A 17426-nucleotide genomic window follows, 5' to 3' on the forward strand; every position below is an offset into this window, starting at 1 on the left:
TCATTTTTATTGAAACTTATTCATTTTAATATGGAAAACATTTTAAAGTGTTGTTTTAATTCTGTTTATTTATTCGAGTGCTTATGGATACACGGTATTTTTTTTTCTTCCGTCTGGTGCGTACACGAATAAATCAGAAGGTTTTCCGACGCATGAGCTGTCCACATACAGTTGTCAATGTGAGAAGCACGGATTCTCCAAATCTAGTCCACACACTTGCAGCGATTGTTCTTGTGCTTTGTTGATGGTCATTGCAAAAGCGAGTCGCACCGGAAACTGTAACCATTCAGTCTTGGAAAGACTATGAGGACCCTGGGGGGCCGGGGGGCCGATATTTAACACATTTTTAATTGTTATTGTTGCCAGAAACGTTCGCGGGAGTGTACTCAACAACTTCCCAAAGTTTCATGCTGATCGGATGAATGGTTTAGTCATGCATAAAGGACAAACAGACAGACATACATTCGTTTTTATATATACAGATGAAGCCTTGGGCTTGATGATTACCTGTATTAACAGGTAAATACTGATGGTTTATTGAGTTATCAGTGAGTTTGAAAGGAGATGAATTTATAGTTTTTGCCTATTTCCAAAAATTTTGTGTGTAAATTGATTATTAATTAATTTTGTGCAGACATGTTTTCTTAGTATCATGTAAATATGTTTAGTTTTCAGTCATTGTATTACAGTCTGTTTTCACTTGTTTTACAATGTGTTTAAAGCAACATCAAAGATGGTGATGCGCATCATGACCAAGACCTGTGTAAAGCCATGCACATTGATGCGCTTAATCCTCGGGGCACTGTAATAAACAAAATTGAGAAAACGCTCCCAGAGCGTGGGTCAAATCCTTAATTCAAATGATAGAGCATATTTTCGGCACTTGGATGGAGGTTTTTATTTTATGCCATTAGGCGCGGGTGGTTTCAATTTAACTGAGCAGAGTTCACTTCCAATGAGTTGGTTTAAGCTCAATTGGTCTGAATTAGGATGGGTTAAGGAACAGGATGGGCTTATATTGTCAACTATCTTGCAAAAACTATCTTACTTGTAGGCATTAGTGGGTTAGAATGCCAGCAGTTCCCTGATTTGTGTAAATATCTCTCTCCAGAGAATGTTCAGAAGGAGATGGATGATGTCATAGGAGAGTCCCAGATCATTCACTATGAGGACCGGAAGAGGCTTCCCTACACCAATGCCGTGATCCATGAGATACAACGCATGAGCAGTATTGCACCAATTGGTCTTTTTAGGAAGACTGTGAAGGAGATCTCATTGCAGGGATTCAACATTGAAAAGGTACATATGCACCAGCGTTGAGTAACCTATTGACCAGCACTGAGAGACAAATTACGAAGCGGACTGAGCAGGGTTATGATCTGGCCGCGTAGTTAATGTATTATTGTGAGGTAAAAGACAACATTGAGTATAAAGTTTACCATCAGGCAAGGTGCAAATGCACTAACATTGTGGCTGACATTTGGGGCATCTATTGATGAACAAGGTGAATACACTAGAATTGTGAGGCAGGAGAAGAAGAAAAAAGTGCACGGATTATCCCATGAAAAAGAACGAATCATCAGCATTACAAGGTGGTGCAGTGGCAGAGATCACACGTTTTGCCATCAGTTACTTTCAAGACACACCTCACACACATGAAGTAGAGTATGAAATGGACATTTAAAATATTTTGTTAGAAGTTGCTCATCAGAATTAAGGCCAGAGAGGCAGGCAACTATAGACCTGTGGATTGGGGAAATAGGCAATGTTGTGCCAAAAAATTAAACATGAGTGGTGAAACAATTTAACATTCTTATGTGGCATCTCGACAGGTGGGGGTCATCTTAGTTTCCAGGGACTGCTGCATGAACATCTATACTAGCTGTGATTTATCTCCAAAGTAGTTGCTTTATAATATTAATTTACTTCTGCAACTCTGTGTGTATGCTTCTTAATGAATGTTATTCCACATCATTCCTGTTCCACCACCTCTTTTTTTCAGGTAGCATTACTGGTGGGACCTTGAAGACCCCTCAATTTACTAAATATTGCCAATAATCAAATGCATTTTCTAGTGTTGAGTTCAACTTTCCCACATTTTTATGAACTAAACACCACATAACCCAAAGAATCCTACCAAAGAGTATCTGGTCATAACTTTTCTAAATCAACTCCCATCTCCACACTCTTACTTGCTCCATGAAAGGGATCTTACTAAAGGTATTCTCTAAACAATATTATCCAACAAGCCAGCTAGAGCTGCCAAAGAGCCAAGTCCTTTAAACAGATGATCATAGTAGACATATTAGTCTATTTCCTTAGGGGCTCTCCCTGTTTTCTCAAGGATATTAAATTTCCCTCGGACCACTATCCATTTTGATGTGCCTTCCTAATGTTTATTTTCATCATGTATTACCTCTGAGAATTCTTCTTGACCATTCCTCAGAGATGTTATGACTCGATGGTCATCTTCCTTTCACTCTCTCAATGATCATCATTAAACTCACTTAGATGACTGCATGAGTTTTGGAGTCTGGAAAAATTAAGACACCTGTCCAACTCCCACCTTCTCAGAACCGAGCTTAGAGCACTGACATCCACCTTGGGAATAGTTGTGCCATATGAAATAATTTATATAATTGGAACATCTTTTGCCTGTCATTCTAATCTAATAATCTATTTTTTTCCTCCCAGGGTTCTCTCATCATACCTAATCTTTTCTCAGCTCTGTGTGATCCTGAGCACTGGGAGACACCTCAACAGTTCAATCCAGGACATTTCCTTGACAAAGAACAGAAGTTCATGCACAAGGAGGCCTTCTTAGCCTTTTCTGCAGGTACACAAAGTCAGGGTTCAAGAAATGTAATGCCTGATTCAGAGTTTGGCAGACAGAGTAGTGTTCATCAGGATATCAGAGGACATTACCTCCTTCATCTTAATGGTACTTCATTCACCAAATTTAGACGTGGCCAATCGGTCATCCCTGTACCTTGAAGGCAACCGCTGTCATGGTGCTTCCTTTCAATGCCTTAAAAGATTGGTGGATGGCTGCTGTCAGTTTGAACAGTTGTCCACAATCTTGACAATTATTTTGAGTTTTTCAGAAACAAACGACCAGGCAGGAGTTTGTTTCTAAAAAAACTAAAATATAATATACACCATACCATGTTTTCTCCTTGGGCCTTCAAGTAATTATTGTTTTTTTACCCGTCCTTATGATGGACAGGTAAAATAGGAATTACACCATCCTCTTGACATTGGGCAAATGGTGTAATGTTCTTCCTCTGGTGATCCCTACCCCGTTGGGCTGTTAGAAGATGTTTTCCATCGATGGAGGAAACGGGGCTCCGTAGATGGAATAGTTAAGGTCCACCAGCATCCAAATGAGCTGTGCAAACTGAGGGTTTTGTTTGCAGGGTATGTTGACAAACTCTAAATAAGGTCACTAATATATTATGATCAAGAAATCTCATTCCCCTCCTCCTTGCACCCTCCTGAGGTCTCTCCACCTTTTAAGTTGATATGGTACTGTCAATTTTGATTTTAAACAAATGCTTCTCCAAGACTAGTGTGAGGTTTTAGTTTTTCTTCTAAAGTAAATAAGGTCATCATAATAATATTAATAATACATGCGATATCATAGGTAAAAGCTCCACTTCTTGTCCTAGCAAAGTATATAAATATTTGCCGGATAAGTAAATCATAACCGAAAGTGACTATTCCACTTGTCTTTTTGGGTCTTGATCTGAGAGGCAATGCATCGTTTAGGTCTGACTTATGCAGAAGCAGATTTGTGTCCTGGTCCAAGAAGTAAAGTGTATGCATTCCTAAGATTGACATCACACTTCTTAAGAAATGCAATTCTTCCAACATTGTCCCTTTTGTTTATATATATGTCTGCAGAGTACTTTTCTTCCCAGCTAGACTGCTGCAATATTAGTTTTACATACATACAAACATACAGCTTTCTACTCGGCCATTTTCACCTGTGAGGGAGAGGTTCCACTAAAAATGTTCTACACCCTTACACTGCCCTAAGGCAGGCACATTAATTTCCCACCTTCAGAAGCGGTGGTGGAGGAAATGTGCCCTATGAGTTGAAGAGTTTGTCCAGTATCCCACCCATTCTCTGATATACATTGGAGTTGGACCAGGGAGGTCCAATTTATACATAGGGGCAGCTAATAGCTATATCCTCTATTTTTTCCAAGTGGGGGTTAGGGGTGAGGATTGGTGCTATACCCGTCGCCTTTCTCAAGGAGTGGGAATACTGTTTAGGGGATGCAGATACTGCAGGTCCAGTTTTCCACTGTTCAATATTATTCTTGTATTCTGAGTTCTAGAGGCTGGAATGAGGGGTAACTGGTAATCCCAATGTTCCAAACTGAAAATTTGGAATGTTACTATTTTTCACACCTCAAATTTCACCAGCTTTTACAAAGTGTGAGTTGTAAAAGCAAATTTGCCTGGTGAGCAGTAAGGATTAGTTACTTACCTGTAATCCTAGTTCTCTTCCAGGGGTATACTCATTAAAGTCATAAGCACTGAATTATCTCCGCCCAAGAGCGGGAACCCGGAACACATAACAATATACATATATATGTGTAAATATATCAAAAAGTACATAGTACTAAACTAATTATACACATATAAATGTATAATAACCATAATATGCAGCCTAACATATATACATAGGCTAATAAAGCCAATATTACACACGTTCTGAAGCATGAAAATATGCTGTATATAATGCAATAAACAGGCATGAGCCCAAAATGCATTTCATAACCATGAAAAACTTTTATTTTCATCAAAGAACCTGTTGTAAACAGTTATTAGCCTAAAAGGCTGCATATGAAAAATTGTCTGTGTACAGAAAATCAGACTGGCACCCTGCCTTTAAGGCCCCAGAGAATCTGCACACTTTGCCTTTAAGGCCTCTAGGAGAACTCTGTTCCCATCATGCACCACAGGTGACAGTTAGGTCAGTTCTTTTGTACGGTACAGTAAACTTTTAGCAGGAATCTGCACTTAAAAAACTTCATAATACATATTGAAAAACACTTCAATGCTACTGTTCGCCCGGGGAGGCGGGAGGGTGCTTATGACTTTAATGAGTATACCCCTGGAAGAGAACTAGGATTACAGGTAAGTAACTAATCCTTCTCTTCCAGGGGATACTCATTAATAGTCATAGACACTGAATAGAGTAGCAAGCTCATACCCACTAGAAGCGGGCGAACAGATAAATGCATAGCTGCACTTTTAAAAATACAGTGTTTAACTAGAAACAGCAAACAAATTTCTGAGTGATGCTTGTCCCACTTGTGCATCAGTCTGCGCATCAGAATCCAAGCAGTAATGGTGTGTAAACGTATGCACTGAACGCCAAGTAGCTGCTTTACATATCTCTGACATAGCCACATTCCTAAGAAGAGCTGTGGTAGCAGCTTTCCCTCTCGTAGAATGAGCCCTAGGTCTACCTGATAAAGACTTGTGGGCTAGCTGATAAGCCAGTAAGATACATGACACTATCCATCTAGAAATGGATCTCTTGGATGCTGCCAAACCAGTATTCGTAGGACCATAGTTCACAAACAAACGGTCCGTGTGTCTCAAAGACTTCGTTTTATCTAAATAAAATTTCAAAACCCTCTTTAGATCCAATGAATGCAAAGTCCGCTCAGCCAGACTCGAAGGGTTTGGAAAGAAAGTAGGCAATGTTATGGATTGATTAACATGAAAATCCGACACCACCTTTGGCAGAAAAGCAGGATGAGTCCTAAGCACCACTCTGTTTCCATGAAAACCTGTGTACGGTTCCTTGCAACACAGAGCCTGAATTTCGCTCACTCTACGAGCAGAAGTGATGGCTACCAGGAATGCTACTTTCCAAGATAAGTGTTGCAAAGAAGCTTTATGTATGGGCTCAAATGGTGGACCCATCAACTTAGTCAATACCACATTAAGCTCCCAAGGTGGAGAAGGAGACCTGACTGGAGGAAACACCTTCCTTAACCCCTCTAGAAAATCCTTCACCACAGGCATTCGAAAAAACGATATCTGTGTTGGCGATTTTCTATAAGCAGTTATTGCAGCAAGATGGACTTTAATAGAACTAAACTGCAAACCAGACTCAGCAAGGTACAGAAGATAAGGCAAGATCACCTGTTCTTGACCATGAATAGGGTCAAGACCCTTACTCTGACACCAAAGGTAAAAGCGTTTCCACTTAAATCCGTAGGATTGTCTTGTAGAAGGCCGCTTTGCCTCCTTAAGAATGTTCATACACTCCGGATTCAGCTGTAAATGCCCGTACAGGATGACTTCAGGAGCCATGCTGCCAAGCGCAGGGAGGACAGATTGGGATGAAACACTCGCCCTTCCTGTTTGGACAGTAGATCCGGGCGACAAGGCAATCTCCTGTGTGGCCTGATTGACAACTGAAGGAGATCTGGGAACCACCACTGCCGTGGCCACTCCGGGCAAATCAGTATCATTCTGGAGTTGGTCTTGTACATCCGGTTGATCACTGCTGGTATCAACGGTGTCGGTGGAAAGGCGTACAGCAAATTTTGACACCAGTCTATCAAAAGGGCATTCCCTTGCGACCCTTTCTGGGAGAACCTGGACGCGAAGACGGGGCATTTTGTGTTTGCCGCGTCTGCGAACAGATCGATGTCTGGTGTTCCCCAAGCCTGGAAAATGCTTTGCGCGACGTCTTCGTTGAGAACCCAGTCGTGCGCTTCGACGAAGTCTCTGCTGAGGCCGTCCGCCTGTGAGTTGAGACTCCCTGGTAGGTGAACTGCTGTTATGGACAGGTCTCGTGCAAGTAACCAATGCCAGATGGTCTGGGCTTCTATAGACAGAGTCCTGGATCTGGTACCCCCTGCTTGTTTAAGTAATACATGGTAGTTGTATTGTCTGTTTGCACCAGGAGGGACCGAGTCTGTAGAGATGGAGCCAGAGACTTGAGAGCAAGATGGACCGCTCTGAGTTCGAGTAGATTGATGTGATATCCTTTCTCGAAGTCTGACCATAGCCCTTGTACCTGCAGAGGGCCCATATGCGCCCCCCAACCTTGGAGAGAGGCGTCTGTGATCAGAGTCTGCGTTGGTGGGTCCTGATGAAAAGGAACTCCCTTCATCAAGTGTGTCTTCTTCATCCACCACCGGATGGAATCTTTTGCAGACTGTTGGAGATGAATTCGATCCTCCCAGCATCCTGTCCTCTGTTTCCACTGATCTTCCAGACACTGCTGCAGAGGACGCATCTGCAAACGTGCGTTTGGCACGATGAATATGCACGATGCCATGGACCCCAGGAGAGAGGTTACTTGCCGAACTGTTGGACGTGCATACTGGAGGAGAAGCGCGCACTTCGCCTTGATAGATGACCATCTCTCCTCCGAAGGACACACGTTTTCGTTTTCTGTGTCCAGTTGTGCACCCAGGTAGTGGATCTTCTGGGTGGGATTCATTATGGACTTCTTGTAGTTGACTTGCAGACCCAACTTGAACATGAGTTGGAGGCATATCGCTAGATGCTCTTCTAGTAGCGATGGGGATGAACTCTTCAGAAGCCAGTCGTCTAAGTACGGATATATGAAAATCCGTCTCTTTCGAAGCCAAGCCGCAACTACCGCCATACATTTTGAAAATGTTCTGGGAGCTGATCTCAGGCCAAAAGGGAGTACTGAGTACTGGTAATGATGAGCCCCTACTTGGAACCTGAGGAACTTGCGATGCTTTCTCGATACCGGAATATGCAAGTAGGCATCTTTCAGATCGATGGTGCACATCCAATCCCCTTGGTGTAATTGAGGGAAGATCTGATGAAGAGCCAGCATTCGAAATTTCTCCTTCCGAATGAATTTGTTCAATCGTCTCAGATCCAGAATGGGTCTGAACTCCGTAGCTGGACCTTTTTTCTGCACGAGAAAAAATCGAGAGTACAGGCCTTGACATCTCTGATGAGATGGTACTGGTTCTATGGCGTTCTTCTTCAGAAGGACATTCGCTTCCTGTTGCAAGCGCTTTATATTCCACTGAACCATCTTTAGAGGACGCATGACAGGCGGTGGCTTCTTGAATCTCAAAAGGTACCCGCTCTGAATAATACTCAACACCCATCTGTCCTTTGTGATCTGCTTCCACTCGTCCAGATACCACACAATACTTCCTCCAACCGGAGTGGCACACGGTTGTGGAGGAAGCATCCGTTTATTGTTTTTGAGGCTGCTTGGTAGCAGAGGATTGCTGCCTTTTTCCATTGCCTCTGCCTTGTCCAGGTCGTCACTGTTGGTATTGCGACCTCTGTTGATTCTGGCCTTGATTTTGCGAGGACCAATTCGTCTGTTGGCCCCTCTGCTGAAAAGATCTTTTGTCAAAGGGACGAAAATTACCCCGACGTCTAAATTCTTTTTTCTTTTCAAGGCCGACTGCCTTCAGAGTGTCCAACTCCACTTTCATTTTAGACATTTCGTCGTCAGCATGAGATCCAAACAGAGTCGAACCATTAAAAGGTAAATTCACCATTTTCCTCTGAGCCTCTGGCTTCAGTCCCGTAAGGCGAAGCCAAGCAGTACGTCTAGCACAAACACCATGTGCATAGCCATGAGCTGACAGATCCGTCGCATCAGCAGCCGCGCTTATACTCTGGTTAGCCACCAATCCTCCTTCTTCCACTATTTCTAGGAAGTCCTTCTGATCCTCCTGAGGAAGTTTATCTGCAAAACGAGCTACTGAGTCCCAGAGCAGACGATCATAGCGGCCCAATAAGGCTGACGCACTGGCCACTCTCATGACCGAACCTGAGGTGTTGCACATTCTTCTCCCCAAGGAATCCATACTCTTACTATCCTTTTCAGGTGGAGCAGAAGAGGTAGATGCCGCAGAATGTGCTTTTCTGACTGCCGCCACAATAAGTGAATCTGGAGGCGGGTCAGAACGCAAAAATAAAGGATCTTCTGCTGGAGCCCTGTACTTCTTAGCAATCCTAGAAGGACCAGAACCCACCGTGGCCGGAGTTAAGAATGTTCTCATTGCTGGTTCTATCAACCCGGGCACTAACGGCAGAAGAGGCCTACCAGTCGTCTTGTGATGCAGGGTTTCAAAGATGACTGACGTTGCTATTTGAGGAACTGCCATCTTGATCTTGAACTTATTCGCCCCACGACACAACACATCATTAAATGTGCCCAAATCATCCACTGGAGACACTCTGGACGGAGGAGTAGATGAGATTGTGGGAGAATAGTCTCTATATGAAGATCTTAAAGAAGACTTAGACGACGTAGAAGATGGTGAAGGAGGTCTACTCCGCCTCTGAGGAGTTGCCGATCGCTGCCTCCTTCGTTCCCTTGAACGTGATTTCTCTCTCACTAAGGACCTCGAGCGTGATCTGCTATGCAGCTCCGTCTGAGGGACCGGAGCCCTCATCCCCATCAGTCCTGCATCTGGACGCATCTTCCAATGTCTCAGGCTTTCCAGCCACCTCGGAGACAAGTTAATAGGCCGCCCTACACGCTCAGGTGAAGCCTCAGGTGACACCTGCACAATATTCAGTCCAGTAGAAGACTTGGAGGCTCTGGAAACTACACTGTGCTCAGAAACCAATGAGCCAGATGGAGTCCGTTGTCTGGGGACCAATTGTCTGTCATCCGACACCTGCCCTGAGGTTGAGCCCGAATGAGCCACTACAGACGAGTCCTGGTGCACAACCTCTTGCCCCACCGCAGACCTGTCATCTTGCTGGTCTCGCGGAGAAGACGTATGTTCTGGACTGATGTCTGACCTCGACAAAGACCGAATTGAGGTCCGAGAGGCCGGTCTGGATAGTCTCGACGCCGACCCGTGCTCAGGTGGGGGAGACCTAGACACTCTATGCTTCGAGCCCGAAGCAAACTTCGACATCGACTTATGTCGCGATGGAGACCTTGATCTTCTCTTTTTAGGTCTCGACGTCGACTCCTTCGACGCCGTCCTATCTCTCGACGTCGATCTCTTCTTCGACGACATCGTAAGTCTCTCTCTCGACCTCGGTCTATCCTTCGACGTCGACACTTTCCTCGACGTCGACAAACCATCCTTCGACGTCGACACACCATCCTTCGACGTTGACACACCATCCTTCGACGTCGACACACCTTCCTTCGACGTCGGACGCCTCTCTTCCCTCGACGTCGACTCACGAGTCTTCGACGTCGACCGTGGCGCCCCGACGTCGTCTTTACAGCAATCGACACCAGATGTCTCGACGTCGAGAATGATTTAGACGGCGACTGTCTCGACGCTGAACCTTGCCTCACCGGCGAAGTTCTCGACGTCGACGGAGCCCTCTTCGACGTCGACGGCGATCTGGATCTCGACGTCGACCGCACCTTTTTTGACGGCGACGCTCCCTGGAGTCGATTTTTCTTAGTTTTACCTTCTGGAGACGCTGATCTTCGACGTTTAGGATAAGAAGATGGCTTAGCAGATGATAATAAGCCCTTGGAACTCTTCTCACCACGGTTTTCTCTCTCCAGAAGGCCCAGCAACCTCATTTTCTCCCTTTCCCTTAAAGTTCTACTAGAAAGGTTGAGGCAGTGATAACAATCTTCCACCTTATGAGAAGCTGGAAGACACACCACACAAACAGAGTGTGGATCCGTTTTTGACATCTTCTTCCCACAGGAAGGACATTTGTAAAATAAAGGTGGCATTCTGACAAAAAAAAAATCACCAACAGTTAGTCAGAACAAGATATAAAACACCACCAAAATACTCTTTTGCCAAAAAAAGGTAAGAAAAACCAACTTCTGACAGAAAAATACTACAAATGAGCAGAGCTCAAGTTCCAGGTTCCTCACAGAACAAGCCGGAAAAAAGAACTGACCTAACTGTCACCTGTGGTGCATGATGGGAACAGAGTTCTCCTAGAGGCCTTAAAGGCAAAGTGTGCAGATTCTCTGGGGCCTTAAAGGCAGGGTGCCAGTCTGATTTTCTGTACACAGACAATTTTTCATATGCAGCCTTTTAGGCTAATAACTGTTTACAACAGGTTCTTTGATGAAAATAAAAGTTTTTCATGGTTATGAAATGCATTTTGGGCTCATGCCTGTTTATTGCATTATATACAGCATATTTTCATGCTTCAGAACGTGTGTAATATTGGCTTTATTAGCCTATGTATATATGTTAGGCTGCATATTATGGTTATTATACATTTATATGTGTATAATTAGTTTAGTACTATGTACTTTTTGATATATTTACACATATATATGTATATTGTTATGTGTTCCGGGTTCCCGCTCTTGGGCGGAGATAATTCAGTGCTTATGACTATTAATGAGTATCCCCTGGAAGAGAATTGTATGAAGTACTCTACCTGTCCTACCAGCCTTCCTTCTCAACTCTGAAGTTTTGCTTGGAACAATTTTCAAGGACAATTCTTATTATTTATGGTCACTACTTTGCTTCAACCTGTTTCCTATTTTACCCCTATATTCACTCAAGATTCAGTCTATCTGAGTCTTTTCTGAAGACCTAAAGATGTTTGCATAGTTTTAAAAAGTTAGATGGTTAAAATATATTGCTACAAGAAGTTTATTTGCTGGAGAAAAGCACAGCAAGGCCTATTCATAAAAGGACCATTTCCCCATTAAAATGTGTTTGAGAAAAGACCTGAGAGGGCCAAGCAAGGGAACCATTGCAAAAATGGGCACATTTACCAAAAGTTCACACAGCAGTTGCTGCGCTGCGTTGCAAGAAGGGGAGAGCGCCCACCAGTGCCCTATCTTCTGGAGCTCTTGAGGCTGCCTAGAGCCAAAGCAAGGGTGCTTGTGTTAAAGCACAGGACTGTTTTTGTGCAGGAAGGAATACTTTCCTGTACAAAAACAATCTTTAGAGGTATATTTCTCTTTCTGTGTGTGGTGCAGAATGCAGCACACATGGAAAGAGACGAAACAAGGAGAAATAAAGATATTTCTCCTTGTTATGCTTCTCTTGGTTAGGCACATCCTTTTGATGTGAACCCAGGATTACAAGTAGTTGTAAATTTGGGTTTGCATCAAAATACATGGGGGATGCATGGGAAAGCCCATGCTCTCCACATGTAATACATATTAAAGTAACACATCGAACTGCCTTGCTGTCACTTTTTAATTACTAAACCAATGAAAGCCACTAAAATAAATGTTACATTGCTTAGTAAATACCAAAAAGGATTTTGCATCTTGGCTGTACCATAAATTGAACATACCCGAAATATTATCATAGTAAATCTCTGCCAAAATCTGGATGTAGAGAGATGCTTCCCTGCATTCAAAGCTGTTTGGAGTTATCGCGCTGCAGCTTCCCCCATGTGTGCTCCTGTGCACCTTACCCACCTCCACATCAGAGGTATGCCTTCTCCCATGTTATTGCGGATTATGGATGTTAACCATTGCCTGTGATGGTTGTAAGAGAAGTGACTGCAACTTTCTTGTCCTTCATCTTACAGGACACCGCGTGTGCTTGGGGGAGACGCTGGCCAGGATCGAGCTCTTCATCTTCTTCACAAGCCTCCTCCAGGGCTTTACTTTCCGGCTTCCTGAAGGGGTGAAGAATGTTAACATGGACCCTATTTTCGGTGGATCACTGCAGCCTCAGCCATATCAGATCTGTGCTGTACCACGCTAAGCAGAGAGGGCCCCTGGACCGAAGAAAGGGCCCATAATACAGAATTGTTTTAGGTACAATAGCAATGTCCTCCTGGCACCATCTTATACCTCCCTACAATAGGTATATATTAATTGAAGTACTTTCGGCACAACAGCAGCCATTTTATTTTGCTAAAGTATTCAATACTGCTAACACATTTGCAGATGACCTTCCATGTGTTATAATCTATAACTATGACTGGTCTTCTGACGAACTATAAGAGAGTCTCTCATTCTTCAAGCTTGTTCACCTGTGACTGCTCCTCCCCTGACTTTCTGACAGTATTGTAGCTAAAAACTGAAATTGGTACCTGGAAGTTATATTGAATAGAATACTCAGTTTTAATGTTTCTTCTAGGGGCAAAGCAGGCTCTACCCCAATTATTGTTGTCTTTTTTAAAACTTAGCTAGGCTAAGTGGGATCATATGCTTGCTAGATCTCAGATATTCAGGTTTGTGGGATTACCATGACCTTGGACAACCACCCACCCACCAACCCAAACTTATTCTACCTCATGGACTTCAAAGGGATCACTGATGTAGGGAACCACACAAGGCAATAGGTACCTATCCATTGCTGTTGTAATAGAAATACAGCAAATATTCAGATGCTGATACATGAACCCCAGGACCTGATTTTGAAAGAAAGATGAGTGAAATTACCAAAAATCGACAATTATGAAAGCTACAAAAAGAGACAACATGATCAGTAAGAAGTATTCAACACAATATGAAGAGCGTTCATGACCCACTGAGGATGTATCTTGCAGAAGAGGATGGAAGAGAGGCAAGGGGTTAACACAGTGTCTCTCTTCTGCAGATTAAAGTAGGTATGGGAGATGGGCTACGTGGTCAGAATGAGAACATTTATACATTACCCATACCTAGACCACTGCTCAGTTACATCTTCTTAATTTATAAATTAGGGCTAGCCAGAGTCAGTGCTGTGTTTTTTATTGTATGTTCGTGTAATTATTCTTGTGAACTTATCTAAATAAAATTCACTAATATATTATTTTGCTTTTCTCTCATTGATTTGATGAGTGGTGCCTTGTGGCATCAATAAGATTGTGGCTAGAAACTATAGAAATGCACTCAGCACATTGAAACTGGAGGGTAGAAGGACTGCGGCTTATGTGTCTTCCATCATGGGGCAGAGGAGGGCGTAGCAGTGTGGTGTGTATTCTCAACATTTTTTTATTTAGTTACAAGTGTTTAGTGGTTGGTCACGTTGTCACGTAAAGTTATGAAGAGTACTTTCCAAAAGGAATGCATTGGTGGGTAGAGTGGACTAAGGACAGGCTTTAGCATATATATAGAGAGAGTGGGGAGTTATGCAAAGAAACAAATTAAAGAGTGGGGGTAGGGCCTGTCATAAGAGGGCACAGTAAACAGAGAGGGTGGGTGGGGAGCTAGAGAAGGTAGGGTGAGAAAGCAGAAAGGAGTGGAGTAGATTGACAGTGACCATAATAAAGAGGATTAGGCTAAAGAGCTGCTTCGGGTAAAGATGGAAATTGGAAGTGGAGGTGCTCAATTATCAGTTAAGCGAGGCATTAAAGGTTGATCCATTCTTACCACTAATACACAACAAACCTAACCACCTGCTGTAGGAAATCCAGATCAATAACTAGCAGCAATATTACCCAAAAGACATGTGATGTGGGCACTTCCTTTTCCACATTGTCCTTAGCATGAGAGTGGAATTACAGGATGGCTAAAATTGGTACAATATATATAAAAAGGGGGGTTTGCACAATATTGCCTTTTCACACTAAAGTTATTACATCTATATTCATCTGTAAATGAATGACGAAGTGTAATCCGTTTTTACAGTTAAGTTGTGACATTTTAATGTCTATTCCCAAAGCCGGCAGGGGGACTGGAAGATCTCGGAGCATAATTACAGCTGCAGTTCTGCACAAGGAAAAAAAATGGCTCTTTTTTCTGATTTGTTTTTTAAAGGAACAGTGATCAACTGGAAGGAGATATATATTTAAAACAACAAGTTTACTTTTGCATGCTATAGGACATTACAGGAAATTGCATTTCTGCACATTCTGTGGACGCATTGAGATGTTAAATACTTTACTTCTGAAACATACATCACATAGAAATATGCACACTGACATCGTCTTAAAATGAGGCCTAAAATAGAATATATACATTCATACTAAAATGCTCCAATTCATCATACGGTATCTTCTTTAAAACAATTCAAATACAATATAGAAAATCATTCACTAAACTCAATCCAGTTCATCATACATTTCAAGCTTCTCTAGCTGCTTTACCATAACTACTGCTCAACACACACAAACACACGCACATACACCAACGCTCACACACACACATATATACACACATCTGTAGGCGATAACAACTTAGCGCTAAACGGGAGGCATATGCTCATGGATTGCACCTGGAAGGGGTGGAGCAAGCACAGAACATCGAGGGGGAGGCGGGTATTTATACCGACATATGAACTCCTTCTCTGTTGCAGAATACCTCAGACGCTGAAGAAGGCTGACACTATGCCGAAATGCATTTGTCTGTACGGAGGTGTTCCTTAATAAAAGCTGGCTCCTAATGGTTCCCCTAGGCGGTCTCCTCTTTCTCAAAGGAGGGAGGTCTTGTTGGATACAATAACGCGATGTCCAGTGTCGCGTCTACGAGGCCCCCGCAGCATCAAGATGGTCCGGGTTTCACTGGTCTCTGCTCTGGCGGAATCTTTGTTGTTTCCAGGTGACTGGATTTACCATGGACCCACCCTCAAGCCGTGGATAATGTGGTGCGGTGTAGCAGCCACTCGACTGCTCTCTGGACAGGGCGGATTTTCCGCTTGGCCCCCCCCTACAAGAACCCCATTGGTCTGAGGGGCGCTGTGATTTAGGGGACCAGAGGAGCTTGCTGAATCTTGGGACACTCGTACTTTGGGGTTTACTTCATAACATCATAGCCCGTACTTGCTCGTATCCCCGCAATGCCTACCCACTCTTCAATTGCATTCTGGGACCTGTAGGCGATAACAACTTAGCGCCAAACAGGAGGCATATGCTCATGGATTGCACCTGGAAGGGGTGGAGCAAGCACAGAACATCGAGGGGGAGGAGTGTATTTATACCGACATATGAACTCCTTCTCTGTTGCAGAATACCTCAGACGCTGAAGAAGGCTGACACTATGCCGAAATGCATTCGTCTGTACGGAGGTGTTCCTTAATAAAAGCTGGCTCCTAATGGTTCCCCTAGGTGGTCTCGTCTTTCTCAAAGGAGGGAGGTCTTGTTGGATCTATATATATATTTTTGTCCGTCTTTCATGTCAATGAACTCACACAGAAAAAAAAGTGTAATCATATGTTTGTTAGCTTTAAATGGCGGCAACTCTTGTAGATCAGCTTGACACAGAGGAAAAAGGCACGTCTGCCGAAACGCGTCCTGTTGTTTGTAAAATACATATTTTTGGAATAATTTCCACGCGAGTGCGGCCGCTTCCTTTCCTGGCTGGGAAGGGGGATTTTCAGAGCTGAATATAAAATATATAAAATCAAGCGTGTCTGTTAACCCTACCCTCGAGTGCTGTGTCGTCCTTTCTGGGAGCATCTGAAGGGACTTTGAGCGTTATATATATATATATATATATATATATATATATATATATATATATATATCAAAGTTCAAACAAGTGAGACGCACTCTCAGAGGTTAAAGTTGCTCCACCAAGATTTTATTCTTGCCAACCGTTACGCGTTTCGACACAGATGTGTCTTGGTCACACGGTAACAAAGTACAAACAAGAGAGTGCATAAATAATGTTTAGACATAGAGAAAGGTTTGCATACCCTCTCAATCTGGAAGTAAAAGAGGCGGCCATTTTACAGTGGGAAAAAAAAATGCATACACATATACCCATTCGACTAATTTTAGGTTGAACGGTGCATTAAATATCACATTTGATCGCTGTTTATCGCTTAGTTGTATTTGTGATAAAACAGTAATTCAAAATTACACATTGCTTCCACGTAACCTTCCAGTGGAAATAACACACTCATATTGTCGAGAAATATCTCAAGCTCATCACGTGATATAGCGTGTTAGATTCCAAGAGACATAAAACAGTGTAAATGGGATGTACCCAAGTTCCAAGTAGGGTGGTACACCTACTAAAAAAACACATACCTTACATAAGGATAATGTCTTGTGTGTAAATATGCAAAATAAAGATCAATTCGCTCGGACTAGTGCCCAAATTCAAAGTATCCGCCTTTGAGTGAGTCGCCTCAACAAATCCAGAAAATGTTCATCTTACAATTATGACTTGTCTTACAAGTCAAAATTTAAACCACGAAAACATTATCAAAAATAACCCAAGATTACTGTGTGAAAATAAAGTGATCTTATCTTATATAAGTGCAGAATCTTCCTGAAGAGGAAAAGGGTAGGGAACCCGTGAAGTGCTCAGTGGCGTGAAGGGTCCCTTCCTTCCCTCCTGTATAAATAAAAAGAAAAGAAAAACAAATTTAAGAAAAATTATTCACAAGTAAAAGCTTTCCTGTTAACAATTCAGTGTATCATATTTCATATTATCATTGTTTGACAGTAAGTTATATTAAAATTCAACAATATTTCGAGAATATGGAGTCAAAATTCAGATAAACACATCATTGTTCATCATGTAGATGAGTTGCCAATTCCTCATCCAAATTATGGCCTCTGGGGACTCTAGTCTCGAGTTCTATGATCCA

At 42.8% G+C, this 17426-nt stretch overlaps 1 protein-coding gene across 2 annotated transcripts in view; it reads left to right on the plus strand.

Moving 5' to 3' along the window:
* LOC144791753 (cytochrome P450 2J6-like) overlaps window positions 1–17426 on the plus strand; it is a 323619-nt gene that overhangs the window by 295670 nt on the left and 10523 nt on the right. The window contains exons 7-9 of one of the 2 annotated variants that reach the window (XR_013602460.1): window positions 1112–1299; window positions 2695–2836; window positions 12487–12718. Coding sequence is in view for 1 of the 2 variants with exons in the window: in XM_078666523.1 (XP_078522649.1) it covers window positions 1112–1299; window positions 2695–2836; window positions 12487–12665 (509 nt within the window). In the remaining variant the exon portion in view is untranslated. Of the gene's footprint in view, window positions 1–1111; window positions 1300–2694; window positions 2837–12486; window positions 13701–17426 lie in introns of those variants that run through there. The other variant, XM_078666523.1, reaches the window with a different exon arrangement.

Source organism: Lissotriton helveticus, chromosome 11, assembly GCF_964261635.1.
Source record: "Lissotriton helveticus chromosome 11, aLisHel1.1, whole genome shotgun sequence".
NCBI classification, from domain to species: domain Eukaryota; kingdom Metazoa; phylum Chordata; class Amphibia; order Caudata; family Salamandridae; genus Lissotriton; species Lissotriton helveticus.